This window comes from Sturnus vulgaris, chromosome 3 (assembly GCF_052056855.1).
Source record: "Sturnus vulgaris isolate bStuVul1 chromosome 3, bStuVul1.hap1, whole genome shotgun sequence".
Classification (NCBI taxonomy): domain Eukaryota; kingdom Metazoa; phylum Chordata; class Aves; order Passeriformes; family Sturnidae; genus Sturnus; species Sturnus vulgaris.
Genome location: NC_142245.1, coordinates 22288912 through 22308493, shown reverse-complemented (window position 1 = coordinate 22308493; position 19582 = coordinate 22288912). Strand labels below are relative to the sequence as shown.

Below are 19582 nucleotides of genomic sequence, written 5' to 3'. Positions count from 1 at the left end.
AAGGGCTGAGCAGGGACACAAACACACAGATCCTTAACTTTCTTTTAGTGTATGTATGGGCTGGCCCCATACTTTGTGACCTTTTCGATGTAAATGAATAGGTGTCTTTTAAACATGCTAGTGTTCCTTCCAGTGTATCCAGAAAATTCACTTCTAATTTGGACCTTATGTTTGTCTGAAAACTAAAATAACCTAGAAGGAAGGAGGGGAACTCTTACCTTAAACTGATTAATCAGAGAACAAACTAACAACTTGTGTCAATTGACTTTTTTTTTTTTTTTAAAGGAGCTTAAGGATTCTAACTCAAATCCACTAAATTGAAAAAGAAATACCTCAGTGTCAGGCTGAGCTGGATTGATTTTGGGGGGTTGGCACCTCTCTAGCATCAAAGCACTTAAAATCTTAAACACTGAGGTAAAATCCTCTATCAACGGAGGAGTTTCTTCCAGTTAAGATGCAGGCAAGAAATTATTTAGGAAAGGGGCACCCAGTTTTGTCACTTTTTGCAGTGCTATAAGCAGCTCTGTGGTTTATCACAGCTGCATTTAGACACCAGCAGCATGAGGTGTGCTTGGCTCTAACCTTTATGTGTGGATCATTAACTTGAGACTGCACATATCCTAAAGAAAGCAATCATTGCATTTATTTATTTTGTTTTGATAGGAGGGAGGAAGAACTCTAAACACAGATTCTTGCTCTGATAAACTTTGCTAGGGAAGACTCCATGGGTTGCTAGCTCAAGTTTGGCTGGGAACTGGAATGAGACAGTTATAACAATAATATCAATCACTATCCTGTATAAAGGAATGAGCTTGGGAACAGGGTTAGTGAATATGATATTTCCATGTTTCTACTAGAAGTCAGTGGGAAGCACGAGGCTGGCTGAGAGTATTTTCTGTTCAGCTACTCAATTTAGATCATGACTCCCATACAGTACAGTCACAAAAACATTCATCCAATTAAACTGAATCAGAGTTACACTTTGCTGTCATTAAAATCACCAGTTCATTACACTGATTTGTCAGAATTTTGTTTCTCAAAGGAATAAATATTAAAGGCAAAGCACTTACTCTTTTTGATAACAATTTCTAATCAAAATATCATTTGTAAGATCCTGGAGAAAACAAAGGTACTCTTCTTCTCTATGAAAACACACAAACTGTCAGTGTCTTACTTTAATATACATGGAATACAAATAAGGTTTACAATACCAACCAAAGAGGTAGTAGTTTTAGAGTAATTAAAACAGAAGTGGTTAACCTATTTACTAGTCAGCATTTTTACACAGGCTTTTAAGTTTTAAAATGACTGATTTTGACAATTCTGTTGATTAGCTCCCAAAATATTCTAATCCATTCATTTCATTAATCTAAAAGATTTTGTGAATAATCAGTTAAAAGTGGTTCCAGTGAACAAAGTGTAGGTACCATAAGATAATTTTAACATTGTTTATTTATTAATTAGTCTTAACATATTTGGCTTGCCTACAGTAAGAGGGATGACATGGCCCAGAAAAGCTCTTCCAACTTTCTGATCCCACATTTCCCAAGCAAGTAGCTGAATCCTTTATTCCCAAAGAATCCCTCTACTCACTGCATAAAGCCATTGGTAACAGGTTCTTGTGCCATGTTTTCAATTTTCCACTAGATTTCTACTTTAATATTTTGATAGGAAACTTAGAAATACTTAAAAGGGACAAATATTTGACTTACACTTCTTGAAGTTGTAATCCTGGAGAAAGTGGCATATCAGAATCGTTATTCCACAATTCATGGTTCTGCCACAAAAATGAAATGGATAAAAAAGTAAATAATTTGTTTAATTGTCTTTGTATTAACATTATTTATTTCCATTCAGAGTACCAGGGAAATAATCTGATTCCACGATATATCAAAACCACAACTATACCACATTCCAGCTCATGTGAAATAAACATCTTGGGTACCAATCACTCATGTAAATAATGAACAATATTATTATTATTGGATAGGCTCATGTTAGCAAAAATGGAAATCAGCTTGTATAACCTGAGAGAAATGATGCAAGTATAAAGAAAATCAGAATTTCTGTCAAAATTGGAAATCTTTACAGATTCCATACAAACACAACAGCATTTTCTTTCGAAGTACACATACAATCCTTTTGAAAGAGGACTTAGAAAATCAGATCAGGTCATCAAATAAGAGCAGGAGCTTCTCTTGGTAATACTGTTAAATGAAGTTTTTGGTGGTTGGAACAAGGACTGAAATAGTACTATCAAGCACAAGGCTATCACAAATCATGCATGTGCTTCCTTGGCTGAGCTATGTAGAAATTCAGCAGGGCTTCTGAAAAGGGGCATGTGGGCCAAGGAATTATACAAAACTGCTCTATCATGCATGGCTTTGGCTATTATTAAGGAGCCCTTATTTTTAAGTGCATGAAAATTTCCTAAATCAATCCTCCATTCATCTTGAAAATCCAGACGACTAATGGAGTGCAACTTCCAGACAAAATCTTGCATGGCATTCTACAGTAGTGACCATAGACTGAGTGAATAGCACTTTGTCTGGACGTTTCTGGGCTCCAAGTTATTATTTGGATGGAATGAAAGGCTGTAAACCAACCAAAAAGCAGTTCAGTCAAGTAGGAAAGAGCTCTGCTTTCAGAAGAGCAGATTTGTGTTGGGATACACTGTTTTCTACAACACATAGTGTCTCATTTGTGTTTCTCAGAGAGACTAGTTTCTTTAGCTGTCCCTGTTTTATTCACAGATAACTGTTGAGTCTAGCTCTGTGTGATGGATTTCTCAATTACAACTTTAGCCACTTCTCATAAGATAGTTGAATATTTTGCTCTTAACAAAGATTCTCCAATGCCACTGAATCCATTATCCATTTCATTTCCATGTAACTAGGACAACTTTTGTATATGAGCAGTGTTTTCTGCCCTTTTTTCTTTGTAACTCACTGGATACACTAACCTCAACTGGCTGCTGAGTAAAATGAACAGAATGTGGTCTCATATGTTCATCCTCTAAAAATCTGAAAGATTAAAAGCACAGTGAGAAACAGTTATGATTCAAATGATGCATTTGAAAATAAAATTGTATAGCTTTTAGTACTGATGTCAGTACCTGTGCAAGCCTTCTTTCTTTTTGTTGTTGATACCTGCTGATTTAATTGATGGTCTGCCCGGGGAGGAGCTCCTTTTTCTGGAAGGAGGATGATAATGCCTGTATTTTACAAGAAAAGGTTGATGCGATGTCTTCAAGATCCGAGGGGTAAAACACTGCTTTTTTTCTGTAAAGTAAATTGCATGTTTGTCAAGGAGGTCCCCAGAGTAGGTTTTATGACCAGAGTTTTGAAATGCCTTCTTCCTGTTGTGAGTGCCCAAAGGCATGTGAGGCTGCAGGAGGGGTGAAGCAGATGATGTGTGGGCACTAGCACTGTGAACTGGTGTCTGAGACAAAGCACACAGAGCAGTATTTGGGATAGTCTTTCTTGCAGCAGGAGCCAGCAGCAGAGTCCTTGAAGTGAACTTCTGACATGATAGAGAGCGGGCATGCTCTCTCTTTGTCCGGGGGTAGTTGCTCTGACCAGACAGTGGGTGACCATTTTCCAACAGTGCCCAGTTTGTCTGTAAGTTAAAGAACAAAACTGATAGAAAAAATTACATGAGAATTCGCTAGAGACGCTTTTTCCTACAAAGTAGCTCACACAAGAGGAATTTTAAGAAACTGTTTTCAAACGGGCTCAATTGGTTTTAAGAGGTGTAACTGACTTGATCAGTTCTGGGAACCACTGTTAGTGATTAATTAGTAAAGCCATCCTGCCACTGTGCTTGAGCTAATTAACCAGTCCTTTACCTAGTTTCCTTTTCCTTCATTCTCTTTGCTAAACTGAAGTTTCTAATAACAAGTAGTCTTGGGAAATGACAGAAATCTCATTTTCCTTGCCAGAGTTGACAGAGGGAGGACAGGAGACTTTTTTCTTCTTTGGACACTGTATTATCACCTATGGAATTGATGACTCAATGGCAGTCTCACAGTCCTCCTTCAATGGTATCTTCTGTTCTCTCTCCTTGTGTGCCTGTGCACGTATGAGCACGGTATCATCTCATGAGTTTGAAGTCAAACAGAGCCACTGCTTTCCTCACAAATACCATAGGTGGAATTGTGATCTATTGTTTTGCTATTCATTTCACCAGGAGAAAGATTTTACAAAACAAAATCATGCACGTTTGAACTGGATGATGTTTGCAAACAATGTAATTGGAAATCTAGTGGTAAACCCACTATGATTCTCAAATTATACAATCTAAATATAGTCTGATGAGGAATTTTTGTCTGAGAGAGACACTGGACTATGGTAGGATGAAATGTATTGCAGGAATTTGTTGAGGTGAGGTCCACTGACAGAATTTCGTGAAGAAAAGTTCTACTCACATTAATATGGGGTTGTCCAGTTTCTGGCATCTGGCAGAATATATAGAAATAGCATTAATTACTTTAGGCTCTTGATTTTGCCATTAAGTAATGTTCTAAAATTCAGGGAATACTGTGAAACAACGCACAGTATGGGAATACAGAAAAATATTGGAATTCTCTTGAAAGCACTGTGTTCTCTTCAACGCATTTTAGTCACATGCACACAGCCATAACATGGGTTCCTGTCACTGTAGGCCATATAGGGACAGAAATGGTTCAGTGGGAGGACAGGTGCCAGGTGGCAAAACTGAGTTAAATATTATCTCTGCTTGACTAGACTATAAAAAGCCACAATGAACAAACCTGCATGTAACTGCTGTGCTACAGGCACTCCCCACACCACATAGAACAGCTAAGTAAGGGGAAAATGGGCTTTTTCATGTGGCTCAATGCCACCTGTGTGACAGGTCTAAAGCTGTCAAAACATCACATACCTTCTGTTGGTTTGGAGGAATACTTCTGCACTTGACTGGTGAGGCAGGAAGACCATGTACAAGATCCTTCTTGTATTTCTCAAGGGTTTGAATTAGTCTGTCTCTTTTCTGCTGGTCCTTGTCTGTACATGTAAATATGAAAATACAATCTGATCCTGTTAAATCAATGATCAGGCCATAGAGTATCACTCTTTTTTCTTCTTTTTGGACACTAAATACTATTCTGTCTCCTCTTCTTGATACCAAGTGGCAAACAGAGAAGGCAATCTTTCTACCTTTTACAGCTAGCTCTTGCTGCTTCTGTGCTCAGCACACATCTGAATTTGAAATCAGTGTGAGCCAGGACTCCTTTACATCACTCACACAGTCAGTAATGAGCTACTGGAGGGATAAAAGAGCATAGTAACATTTTGTTCCCGCCCTGTGTATCCTTTCCCCTATCCTAGACAGAAACTGAGACTGGTCAAAACAGAAGAGCTGAGGCAGTTGAGTAAGGATTCAAGTCTACATACTGAGAGTTGAGTGACTAAAGTCAGGCTGTCACTGTGGTCTGTGCAGGCTGCAATCCCCAGAAAGTCCTCATTCTGCCCTGGTCATACTCAGGCTGAGAAGAGTAGCGTGACCCTTTTGTCAGTCCCTCACACACAGAATGAACAGAAACAGACTCAGCCCTTTGGCACTGGAACAGAAGCCATGGATGGCCCAATCCTGAAGTGTCCAAGGCCAGGCTGGGCGGGTGGGGCTCTGAGCAACCTGATCTAATGTAAGGTGTCCTTGCCAACGGCAGGGGGATTGGAACCATATGATCTTTAAGATCTCCTTCAACCCAAACCATTTGATGATTTCATGACCTTCTGATCTTCCTGAAAATATGCAAGTAAGAGTAGAAGTAAGAACACATTTTTATAATCATTATTGCTATATAGTATATTATAGAATTTAATATGTAATATATTATATATTAAGTCTAATAATATAATAATAAGAAAATACAGGGATAGGAAGCAGGTGATAGAAGCCCACAGGGGCATATTTATGTGTAATGCAAAGCTTCTTGCAATTCAGTGTCCTTTGTCAGAACCTTACATTTAACAATGCAAACAGGAATGATGCGTGACCAAAATTTTAAACTCTTTTTACGTACTGTGTTCCTTCCATGCACAGCTCTGAGAGAAAGTATATATTGATGGGCGAAACCACATTTCTTTTTGTATAAATATTTTTAAAATACCCTTCCCCCATCCAGTTCTAGCTGAAATGAGGGACTCACACAAAATATCAGTGAAGTGGGGTTCACTGAGTTGAAAATGCAGCTCTGTCAGAATTTCCTCATGCTATGGAGCTCTGGCACATGGTAGCACATGCCAATACTGCCAGGCATGCCAACAAAGGAAAGTGTTCTGTTCCCTCCACTTTGGTTGCAGCTGCAGATGCTACTCGAAGATGTAATTCTAGAGAGCTAGAAAGGCCTCAGGAGGGCTGGTGAAATGTGACTTCTGTAGTGTGATGATGCTTTGATTAATAATGACTTATTCCTTTCAAAATTCACAACTGGTTCATGATCAGCCCAGGGTCCCCTTACTTCTGGCAAGAGACTAAAACTTACCCTCACAATATGTTGCAAATTTTTTGCTAATGAGAAGCAACTCATTAGCAGAATGAGGAGGAGCAGAAGCAGCTCCTCCTCTGAAGGGATATAATTGCAGGCCATCTCACTAATCATGTCACAGAATAACACCTGAAACCTGGCAAAGCAGCACTTACTAAAGAGGTTTTTTTTGAAGGGGAAGATGCACCGACCTGTATTTAGTATTGCAAATTTCTGAATTAACAGTAGGGTTACCGGGTGTTAATCTTACAGTACTATTTCTTTTGGAAAAGAAACAGCTGAAACTTTAAAAAAAACAAACAAAACACTTATATAATGCTCTAAATGAGTGGCTTCTCCAAAGTTTGTGAGGGGTCTTATATGGGGCACACTATCACAGAGTCTAAAATGGCCTCGAGGCTCTGTCCTTTTCATTGAAATAAACAGATTTCACTGACAGCTAAAACCAATATATAGTCTCTTGAGGCATGTAATCTGGCTTTCCAGTCTTGCATAGACATGAATTCATAGCATCATCCTATTAAGAAAAACATGTTGACAATGCTAAAGCCTATTTGGATGACTGGGAAGCAGGATTATACAACTCACTGGAACAAATAACAAAATGTAGTTGCTCAATCACGCTCATGCAGAGATTAACACCTTCCCCGTTTATCTTGGTTTTCATGGGGCCCAATCAAAGGAATCCCCCCATTCTGATTAAAGACTTTGCATTCTTCAGTCATGTGAAAAATAGCAGGCAAGGCAGCTTGTGTGGTGTCTGTGCAACAGTGCCACCAACCAGGATACCAGGCTTCTTTCAGGACTGTGCCAATGGCTTGGGAGGCCTCAGGAAAAAGTGACATCCGTGCCACTCCTTCCTTCTGTCTGGGCACAGGTGAGGCAGGACAACTGAGCCTTCAGCAAGCGTTGCCAAGGGCAAGAAAATAAAATGTTCCAGGTCAAAGAGCCACAGGTTTTAAACAGCTTTTGTCTAGTATTTCACTGATATTTTGACTATAAATATGGGTTATAAACATGCTACATGGCAGCAAGCCTATTCAAATACGTCCTATTGCAATGCATTATATTTTTATGTTTTGAAAAGTCAGCAAAAGCTCCTGGGCAGAATGTCTCATAGCAACTCTCCCTCCCCTTTCCTGATAGCTTCACGCGATGGGTTTTTTATGTGCCACAGCCAGGTGAGGCTGACTGAGGGGTCCTGCAGCAGATCCTGATTTGCTCACATGTCTGCTAAGGGATTTACTTTCCTAAACACTTTCCCTGCTCTCCAGTTTCTCTGTAGGAAAAAAACAAAGGAGAAACAACAAAAAACATCAATGACCAAGAGAAAAATAGAAAATACCATGCAAAGTTTGCATGATGCTTGGGGTTTTTTCTTTTTCTTTTAGGAAAGCAAAAATTAACCCTCCCTCGCCTTCTGAGCTCATGCCTTAGCTAAAGAGTTTAAGAACAGGCTGAGCTGATTCCCAGGGAATAGAATCATGTAGTATGGCCAGTGCAGGAGTTATTTAGGCAAATGTATTCAACAGCCTTTCCCTTAAGCTCATTTGCTTGCTAATTTATTGTCCTGCCTACTGTGGCAGGCATTAATTTATCAGTGCTGGAGTGCAATTTCACTGGTACTTGTAGTGGTATCTATACTTGTCAATGTGACAAAAGTAGAGAAAATAAAAGGGATTTGGTTGTAATCTGGTCCCTGTAAACCACAGGAAGATCAGATACTATAGCTCCCACTCTGTTTTCCTGGCAGTTCTTGTGGCTTGCCATTTTATAAAACACCTTGTCTTTCCTTTGCTGCTGTGTGGAAGTCCTGTGTACAAAATGAGTGGGCACAAACTTACACAATACAGTAGAAGCAGCTTAGCTGATAATATTGGTTGATCTGAAGGAAACAAAATAAATCCGGTTGTATTTTTTTTTTAAATCCAGTGCATTTTAGTTCTACTTATCTTACGTAGGAAGAACGGTCATTGAACACCTTAGATTGCACACACAGCTGCCTCCTATAAAAGACAAAGTTATTTTTGGGTCTAAGGCAGAACATTATGGCCCAAGTATGAACATGGGATATAAAACCAGAAGAGGCTTCCCTTAAGTTGTTTACCAGATGTTACAAAACTCAGTGATTGTAGTTAGAAATAGAATCCACACCTTGGCTCATGCCTTCATTCTTGACTCAGAGTGGGAGTTCTTGTTTAATTCCTACCAAGAGTTTAAAAACAGTTGGCTGATGTTTAATTCCTGATGACTTTGGAAACAACAAGGAAGTTTCAAAGGACTGTGGGGAAAAGAGAAGAGCAAAAGTGGTAAATGAACTCCAGACTAGTATCAGTCCTGAGCATAACAACTGAAAGGCTGTTACAAGACTCATTTGAAATAAGTAATGTGAGCAGCACTAGTCAAAAAGGTTAAACACAGAACCATGCTAACTAGATAAGAAAAAAGGAGATTTTGATTGTGGGCATGAGATAAAGGTGCTTGTTTAAAAGACTTCTGTAAGCTTCCTGGGATTGTTCTGTATGTTCTGCGTGGCATTTTGACTAAGAAATTAGAACAATATTACAGGTGTTTACAAAATGCTCAAGTGGGTGATCTGAAAATGTAATGAGCAGGTGTTTCTAAAGCAAGGATCAGTTTTGATATTGTAATATTATTTCTTTCATTTATCTGAAAGAAAACACAAAATCATTTCTCATAAAGCTTGAATAACTACAGTTTGGGAACTCATAAATAATAAAGGGGTGGCTTACTGTAACAAAGTGATGTGCATTGCTCAGATGTAGGGGAGCAGCATACTTTTCAGCATGTATAATGGAACATCTCCACTGTGAAAAGGCAGGCTCTTACCTAAAGAAGGAGAGTCTTATCTGGGAATCAGTGTCACTAAAAAAACATCCATACCTTCTTCTAGATAAACAGCTGCCTGTAATTTCCCCCAGCAACAGTGGAGTCAAAATCAGTGTAATATCACTGCCCATAAAGACTGGAAATCTCAAGTGTAAGTAAAGGGAGCCTTTATTTCTGCTTCCTCAGTTGCTGCTGGAATTATACATCCTACTTCAAAACTTTACTACTCAAGAAGTGGGAAGGATACAGAGAAGATCCATAAGTATGATGAACTCTGGAAAACACTGTCCAAAGACTCATATTTAAGGAGCTGAATGTTTCTAATTGTGTAAAAAGATGGTTAAGAAGTAACTTTATTCCTGCTTAGGACTACCTATACACAGAGCAGAAATTAAACAATACAAATGCATCCTAAGGGAGAGGTATATGTTACTCATTGCAAGGTAAGTTAGGCTTTGGAACACTTTAATGAGAAGTGGGACGTATATAAATGTATATCAAGGTTTAGGCATCTGAACCCTTTCCCCACAACTCTCAGAAATAGCAATGAATGCAGAGAAGACTTAGGGAATAAACAGGCTATATAACCACAGCAGTTTATTCTTGCTGTGCCTGTGAAACTCAGAGATACGTGTTGGTCATCACAGATCACCTACTAACTTCTCCAAAACGTCATTTTTTCTTAATTTTTGCTGCTGTTTTTCATTGATGTAATATTACATTTTTGTCCAGTGCAATACACAGGGATACAAGGAGAGTTACTTATGAAGTTCACATCTATGGGCTGGGTGCTGTAGTCTGCACTGCTAAAAATTTGTCTGGTGGGGGAACTGCTTATTTTGGCATTTCAGTGCAAAGAAGACAATTTCTTCAGCAGAAACCAGTGGTGAGGTTCAAATGCTTAGATTTGACTTCAGAGGCTCTTTTCTATGTTAGCTGTCCTTACAAAAAGCCTGTGTTGCCACATGAAGCTACAGGACATGGGTGGTTTTTAAGCCCCAAGGTTTGGTTCAGCATGATTTGTTTTCAGCAATATTTAAATGCTGCAATGCTATCAGGTGAGTGGATAACAGCAATTTTAAAGGGGAGGAAACATCTCTGAAACACCAGATAAAGCAAGGAAACATATCTAAGTGACATTGCCTGTTGTTCTTTGCCACATTTTTTTCTAAGCACATGCCAAATCCTGCACCTTTTATTACTGTGAATGCTCATGTTGACATTAACAGGAATTTTCTCAGGAAGAAGGCAAAAAGTAATCAGCTCTCTGCAACAGACCACCCATTCCAGCAGTTCTGAACTGGTTGAAACCTTTGACCATAACCAACATCTGCTCTGACTGGTTCTGCCCTACTAACACACAATGGAGCTGACAGTAGGTGACACAATTCCCGTGTAGATCTCACCAAAATTAGGAGAGAACACACTGTCTTCTCTTATTTGAGCAAAGACAAGATGACATTTGTTTTACTTATGTAGGGAAAGTGTGTTTTTAAAATCTTTAAGTGAGTATAAGTAAAGAATTCCAGAATGTGGTGTACAAGAGAAATGTCAAGATGCTTCACCCCTGTTTAAAGTACTGACTGATTGCTACCTTCTCCTTTGGCAGCCAAAAGCAAAGTCACTGCACAATGGCTGTGACAAGGCTCCTGTTCTCTACATCCTCCAATAGCTCCCATTACACTCTCTCTGTTTTTAAAAATACCCCTTTCAACAGCACAGACTCTGAAATTGATGGGAAGCATGGTTTGGTGATTAAAACACTACAGTAAGACTTGGAAAGCTATCCCTTAATTCCCAGCTCCAGAGTGATCACAGGTATGTTAATTAATCTCTGGTATCTTAATTTGTTCCCTGTAAATGAGGGTAACACTCATCTACTCTGCTTCAGCTGGTGCATGATTTTCAGCAGATACTCCTAGAAGATGACCTAGAAATGTGCAGTGGTACTGTGAAGGAACTCAGATCCCAAATGGAGTTGCCTGCATAGTGTAGGATTTGTAGTGCAACAAGAAGAATTTATGAACTAGACAAGTTGTTTAATCATGGAGAAGAGTTGAATGAAGCAGTAGTCATACATTTGATAGTCCCTTCATTGCAGCTCTCTTGTGAGGGTGGTATAAGCATTTTTTATTTTTACAGACTACAAAACTTTTTATTAAAAACCAGCTCACTAACGCTCCATAAACCTGCAACAATAGAAAATTGATGTTTGGCTATATAAACACATTCATTTTCACTGATTGCCAAAGGATTTGTTCAATTGCCCAAGATTCATGACAACTAAGATTCGTCATCTGTAAGGATAAAATTATGTTTATATAATTAACTGTATATTCTGTTCACAGAAACTATGGAGAAGATTCTGGAATTTTGTATGTCTTTGAACTGTCAGGAGAAACAGCTTGTTCTTTTTCACAGGTGTTATGGGCTTGAAAACTACAAAGCAACTTCATTTTCAACTGGCTAAAACCTGAATGAAAATTGTTATTTTGACTAACGTCTGTCTCATGCAGAGAATTATAAAGGGAAAAACACAGATTATACAAAGACCAGTATGTGCCACATCTAACCATTTAAATCCTCTGCTGGTAGACAGAAAAATAAAATTCCTCCTAAAGGAAGCTATTATTCCTTTTCCCAATTACTAAAGCATATGTTTCTGCACACGTTTGTTTGTGTGTTTGGGTTTCATATTTATAAAAATGAGTCATGGCATATGAATCAATTATATGATCAACACTTCCCAAAAAGTGAACAAGAAACAGTCACATGGCTTCGTCTACTTAGATAAAATATGACTTGTAATTCCTTTTCGGTAAAAATATATCCTGTACTCTTAAGAGTCCAAGGAATTGTGTAAAATAGGTAGTGGTCTGCAAAGTTCATCTTGCCATTGTTGGTAGTTGACCTTGACTTGGTAATCAAATTGTAGCTCAACAGAGAGGAGAAGGAATGGCTTTGTCTTAAGATCAAGGTTGTGGACACTTAAAGTGTGCTCAGAGAGGCAGATTTACCTTGGGTCTTCCTTCAGGAGATTCTTTAGTTTGGGTAGACTGACCTGACCACTTCCTAGCACAGTTTCACCATGCTGAATGCATGCATGTTTTGCTGGATTGATAGCCAGTATTCTGCTAATGGAAGATACTGCAAAACTAGGACAAAAAAATTACATGAGAGCAGCCCTTGGTGGACACACTCTCATTCCTGGAATGGGAGAGCAGGAAGAGAATTAGGGTAGGGTGCCTTGGACCACTGCATTTGCCTGTATTGATGGATTTGGTGGAGTCAAAGGGCTGAGCTTTAGAAAGAGATTTTCAGAACTGCAGGATTAACTAACATTTTGTATGGCTCATTCTCCTGTATGAGTTGTCGGTTACCTTTATGGATCTCCTGCTTGGGGCTGCTTTGATTAATCTTTCATGAGTGTTTTTTCCTAGTTTTCTGCCAGCTCATCTGGGATGGCATCATATGTACATCAGCCAAGGTTTCTGCTCCCCTTACTGAGCTGATCAGCCTCAGGAGATTTGACTCAAACTTGGGCTCTTTGACTCTGGGACAGAACATCATTGTAACATGAAAATAATGGTTAGAAGAGACTTCTAGAGCTGTCTTATGCTTTCAAGGTCCAAAAATATGATTCAACTGCTTAATATTAGATGTTAATTATTAATCTCTAATAACTGAGAAATTTAAAGACCTTCTGGACGCTACAGCAGGTTTAAGTCTCAAGGCTCAGTGCTGTATAAATAAATAAAGCACTGATTTCAAACGAAATTACACAGACTTTTCTCCTTTGTTCAGATGAAAACAATGCCTCATAACATTTTTTTTGTCTCAGAACTTTCACATTTCCCTTGGAACATGAATTCTTCTTTTTGATCCCTGAGACACACTTCTGAAACCTTGTCACTGGTGTTTTCAGCAGCACACCTCATCCTCTTTCCATACTCATTAGAGGTTCTTTCTAGGAAGTGTTGCTTCTGCTGAGAGTAAGAAATGTAAACATCCTCCTACACAGACACTTGGAATGGCCAAGGAATTCCTGTTTTCACAAGACGTTCATAAATCATGCTGTTCTCATGACTCCTAAAACACCTCTGTATAATTTTATCTCCACAAGAACACTTGTGATGATGAACTGCATCTCTCATATCCCTGATCTTTGCTGCATCTCCAGCTAATATATCTATTCTTAAGGCATGGGACAGACACATGTTTTTCCATTCTTTAAGGGAAGCCGAAAAATGGCCCGTGCTTTTTAGCATAAGAACATTGGAGATGCAGTTTTACAGCTGCAACAAAGTCAGCCCTGTGTTGGAGAGAAGTGACTGCTCAGGAAGCTTTATCTAAACTGTTTCTCCCTAACTTATAACAAAAGTTTGTGCAATTTCAAGAGCATTTAGAATGTTAATTTGGCACTACAGTCACAATTATTTCACCATTATTTCTCTATTATTTAATCTAGTGATACAAATTGTGGGAATGGTTCAAAGCTTTGGCAGAGGAGGTTCAGACTGGACATTAAAAAACACTTCTTTCCCAAGAAGGTGGTCAAACATTGGAATAGGCTTCCCAGAGAGTTGATTGATGCCCCAAGCTCATCAGTGTTTAAGAGGCATTTGAACAATCTCCTATTAACAGGTTTTAACTTTTCGTCAGCCCTGAACTGGTCAGGCAGTTGGACTGGATGATCATTGTAGATCCCTTCCAGCTGAACATTCTATTCTATTCTATTCTATTCTATTCTATTCTATTCTATTCTATTCTATTCTATTCTATTCTATTCTATTCTATTCTATTCTATTCTGTTCTGTTCTGTTCTGTTCTGTTCTGTTCTGTTCTGTTCTGTTCTACTCTATCCTATCCTATCCTATCCTATCCTATCCTATCCTATCCTATCCTATCCTATCCTATCCTATCCTATCCTATTCTCCCAAAGTGATGAAAGTTGGCACCTGCTATTCATTACAAACAATACTGAAAGGTTGTTAGAAAAGAATTTTATGAGAAAAAAATCAGCTAATTCAATGGCATCTTACCCACTGCAACATTAATAACTTCATGAAATCTAGAAGTGCAGAAAGCTTAATGGAGTAATAAATTTAAACAGCGTCCTTCTAAAGCTTAGATCAGAAAATCCAAAATATACCTGAAAAAATTCAGGAGCAAGTCCTATACACTGCACATCTCACACTTTTTTCTGTACAGTTCTGAATCTGCAGTGCAACACTACAGATGCCCTGTGAAATGGTGCAGTTTATTTGTAGGAAATATTACCAAATTCTTTACAGTGTTTTATCTGCTATAAATTTATTCTTAAAATGAAAAAAAGCATTGCTCTCTGCATTTTCTTCTGGCTTCTCAGAACTAATCTTTGTAGCTGTTTGAGTCTTTCTCTTTAATTTTACAGGTTTTTGTATGTCTCCATCACTACCAAGTGACCTGAATTTTCTTTTCAGCCTACCACTGAAACGTGTGGTATCCAACACAGATCACACATTTGGAAAAATCCAACACAGTTCACACATTTGGAAACCAGGGTTATACCTAACTGAGTGTATGGATTGAGAACAGATAAGAAAATATATGGCTTCAGAATGTGTACCTGTCAAAGTTCTAATAAATGTCAAGACTTTAAAAGCATTCCACATTTAGTAACTAGCAAAAGTAATAGTGGGAGATGGTTGTGGGAGAAAACTGCATGAAAAGAAAAAAATGCTGTAATCTTGCACTAAGCAGAAAATTAGTTTTGTCCTTCCATTATTCTAGTAGGCTGGCAAAACAGACTTAATTTATTTTGTTTATGCAAATGATATTTGATTATGCAAATAATAAACAGAAATCTATTTTTGTAGGCACAAAGTCATTTTATATGCCCTGATGATTTGCACATCAACTCCAACAACAGCAACTGTACCTCCATTGTGCTACTGCCCTACTTAACACTTCAGAACACAGCAGTTTTGATGCACATTTTCAAGGTGACTTCTAAATTCTGTGATTTATTCTTTGAGGGATAAAATTTCTTTTGCCAAGGCAGACATTTCTGGAGCTAACTTGTCAGAAAAAGGACTTAGCTCATATATAGCATCTTTTAGTGAAGATAAATATTAAATGACAAAGGTGATTTGCTTTTCCCCAGTGGGCTGCTGACAAAAATTGTATTGGGTCCTTACTTCCTCTGACTGGGAATATCACATTATGGCTTCTATGACCATCAGGCACCTTGTACTCAGTGTGGGCTTCTAAATTAACAGAAACTGCACAAAGCAGTTAATTTCTGCTTAGCTCTGTAAGATGAGTATCTTCCTAAGAAAGCATTTTAAGAAACACAGAAAATGTTTCCCTCTGATACATCCTCTAGGAACATTTGTTATTGTGGCAAACCCAGCTGAACAAACTCTCTGTCCTCTTGATGTTCTCAAGGAGGTGAGATTCTACTCCTCATGCATTTCTATATCAGGATCACCTCTCTGTCAAACTAATGTTCTCATAAAACTTTCCATGGCATTTCTCTCTATCATTAGAGCACCGTTTAATCACTATTAAAGTGATAAATACAAAATACTAATCTTAAAATTATTATATAAAAGACAACTCTGAAAAAAAAAGAAAACACTGTTGAGCAGGAGGAGTTGAAAAACAAAGTCAAGGAAGTTTTGATTGTAATGTGCTATGATCTTGAACTTGTTGTCTTGTTCCTGTCTAATGAGGATCTCATATGATACATTTTTTGTCTTTGTGGGCAAGGGTTATGTTTGCCTTCTTGACTTGTGTGTATCTTGCTGAACAACTGCATCTCACCATTGCCTCTGAAATATCTTTGCTTCCGTGTGCATTATGCCCTGCTCAGAGCAACAGCCCCCCACAGGTCTCAGATACATGGTTCCCACTATGCATGCACTGTGGAAAAACAGGAGCTTCCATTTTCCCAGCTTTTTGAATTCCATTTTAAAACAGGAGGTGTCTGTGTAGGAAGCTGTGTGCTGCCCTGTATGTAACTACCAGAGAGATAAGAAGAATATGCCTCCCAACCTGGTGAATGAGGGAAACCAAACATATTCAAAAATGAAGGCTGTGTTTCCACAGAAAGGTATGAACGGGTTCCTTTTCATCAATCTTCCTTCCTATCAAAAAGGGAAGGGCTGGAGACTCTGCCTTGACATTGGGTCCTGCAGGCTTCAGCCAAGAGGTGGCGTTAAGGTGCAGTGCAACGTTCTCTTACCAAACCCCAATTTATTACTCAAAACCTGTTTCAGCCAGCCTGTGCCCGATGTCCAGAGACACACGGAGCAATCAGGGAAATAAAAAATACAGCGTGAAATGGCAAGGAATTCAAAGGGCTGGTGGTCTGAATTTAGACTGGAAAACTAAGGCAATTTATGATTCCAACAGCCTTGCTTGCAGTAGGTGTTTCAGCAAATCCCACACTCTGCAGGTTAGCTTGTATCTGTGCAAACAGGAACCAAGTGTTGGATACAATTAAGTTAGACATTAAATTAGATGCCAGATACTATTATCTTAACCCTGACAATGCATATTTTCAGCATGTATATGCCTTTTCAGAACACCTTTATCATAAAAGAAGACAAGTGTTTCCAAACCAAACAAATGGAGGGAGACCTATTTTCAAAACAAACCGAAATAAAACTACTCACATTTAACACTGGTATGCAAACTCTTTGGGGCAGATGAATCAACAGCAGCTGTATTAATAAAAAGTAGGTTCAGTCCAATGAAACACTAACATCACAAATAATCATAGCAAAATGGGCAGAGATGAAATTGATAATCCCAAGGTGTTGAATTCCCTATAGGAATATAGTACTAGACTGCATAATATTAGCATTATTAATAATGCAGATCTACTGACCACCAAATCTTAATTTTTCTCTACTGATGAACACAATTTCCTTCTATTATCTTCGTCCTTGATCAGTTCTCAAAATCTGGCATAGGTTAAATGCTGTGAAATTAGTTGAGTTAGACCAGCCACAACTGCAATGATACTACTTGAGGATTTGACCCCTTGTCTCTATCTGCATAAAACCATAAGTGCCTCAATAATCCTATTCCTGATTGAGGATCAAATCTGGATCTGATTTTTGTGGCTTTCACTCATGTCTGCTTGGGTATAGAAATTAGAGCCAGTATGGCTACATTTATTTGACTTCATTTTAATTTATAATATAAGAAAAGCTGTATTAATTTTGTATTGGCATTTACTACTACCCAGAAAGTTTATATTTCATGGATGAGTATGCAGCTGCTATCAGAGAGGGGAAATTTCCAACTAATTCTCCAAGATGTGATTCAAGATGTCCCGAGGCTCAAGGTCATCAGTTTCTCATCATCTTCCTAGCAAAAGGAGCCATTTAATTAAGCAATTACAGACAGTTTTGCACACCACATTTTCTCTTATTTGGTCATTTGGCTTTCATTGTAAAAGATTAAATGGAGTAAGCTTCGAGGAATCAAGCATTCCTCAGCCTTCATTAAGTCCTGTGTCCACACAGGAGATGTTAAGGATGGTAATGGAGCTCTGTGCCAGATTGCATATCCCTGGATATAACGGAGGTACATAAGGAAATAGTATTTTTGACTGCGGAGGGAAAAGCAATCACCTAGAAGCTCAATATTCCAGTTGCATTTGAAGGACACTGACTTCATTTCCATCTTTTACTTCTGTGATTACTGCCAAATGTCAAAGCAAATTGTAGTTTGTACCAGTGTTCCAAAGTTTTGGACATGTGAGGCTGGCCACTTGTCTGGAGTGAGGCCAAACAGGTTGTAGTTTAAAAAACAGATTCATTTCAAAAAGATTAGAAAATATTTGGAAGTATACTGGAGAAGGCCTTTATACCCTGACCAGAGTTTTCAGAGGCATAAAATTCTGTAATCTCTTGTAAAGCTGTACAGAACAGGTGGCAAATCAGCATTTCACAGCAGCAGGTATGTACAGAAGAGAACCTTGATATCCTTGCAATATTGCAGGTTTTGATATGTATGCAAAAGTTAGCTCTACAAGGAAAATCTATGTGAATGATGAAGCATTATGATAAGTAAAGCAAGTGTTTTAAGATTAAAGGTTCCAAATCTCACCTTTGAGAATTGTAAATTCAGATCGTGAAACACCTAAGAATTAGAAATTTTAGCCACTGGAAATTTCGGTTAGCACCTACTGTGAGATGCTCTTTCCAGATTGACTGAGTTCTGCTGCAGAGGAGCAGGACTGACATTTGAAAAAGAATTGAAACCTGCTTGGGAACAAAGCACTTGGCTCATTTTATACTAAGAATACCTTTTGTGTAGTGTCTTCTGAGCTGTAAGAATGTAATTGACAAAAAGACTGCAAAACACCTCTGTTACTTCCCTTTTATTTTTTGACCTTCACTCCCTCATTTAGACTTCACCAGTTGAGAATAAAATTTCAATTATATATGGCAGTGTTTGCTGCTCTTAATTAGTCCTGATGCTTCTGTATATTTATAAGTAAAACTCCAGGATGTGAATTCTACAGTTCCTAGAGTTCACTGTTTCCGTGACATTAGCCGTGAAAAAGCAAAAGTCACTTGAGTACAAAAGTACACAGCAGCAATCCAGCTTCCAGCTCCTAATATGAGTGGGATGGTTGTGAACTGTAGCATGGTGGAGGTCATGTAGCTTTCAAAGAGTGATTCTCACACCACAATGAAAAGATGCACTGTATTCAAGCAAGGTAGTATAAGATAAAGCATTTGGCACTGCAAATTGACAAAAGGATTGGTCTCCTGGCAAAAAAACCAAAAACCACAGCAGCAATCTCATTTATTGTTCAACAGTTCTGTGTTATTATAAAGCTCACTGCATGTGATCAGTGAATTTTTTTGGTCAGAAAGCCTTTGGAGCCCAAGGGCTGGAAGTCTTGTAGGAACCTAATTACAGCTATGGCCATTCAACTCCACCTGATTCATCTGAACCTGAAGCACCTGGAAATTTACACAGCTCCAAACAATTGACAGAGGACATTTTTTTTTTTAATTCTGAATTTTCTTTCTAGCCGTTTGTGGCTATTTGCAGGAGGGAGAGCACTTGAAGAGCCCTCAGGAGCGTAACCACTTGTGGTTAGTGGAACTTCCCTCCAGGTTACTTAGGACTGATACTGTAACTTTCTAAACATCAAAAGCTGCCACCCCACTGTTACTCTTCAGGTTTCTCCCAATTAAACAAATACATGCC

The 19582-nt window shown here is 38.5% G+C and overlaps 1 protein-coding gene across 1 annotated transcript in view; it reads right to left on the bottom strand.

Annotated features, from left to right (window-relative positions):
* Positions 1-1066: 1066 nt before the first annotated feature.
* LOC106853547 (spermatogenesis-associated protein 7 homolog) overlaps positions 1067-19582 on the bottom strand; it is a 34808-nt gene continuing 16292 nt past the window's right edge. Inside the window, exons 4-9 of the mRNA XM_088160720.1 lie at positions 17023-17070; positions 4903-5024; positions 3116-3618; positions 2963-3023; positions 1713-1777; positions 1067-1142 (exon numbers count right to left, since the gene is read on the bottom strand). Coding sequence (XP_088016846.1) covers positions 1067-1142; positions 1713-1777; positions 2963-3023; positions 3116-3618; positions 4903-5024; positions 17023-17070 — 875 coding nt within the window. The remainder of the gene's footprint in view (positions 1143-1712; positions 1778-2962; positions 3024-3115; positions 3619-4902; positions 5025-17022; positions 17071-19582) is intronic.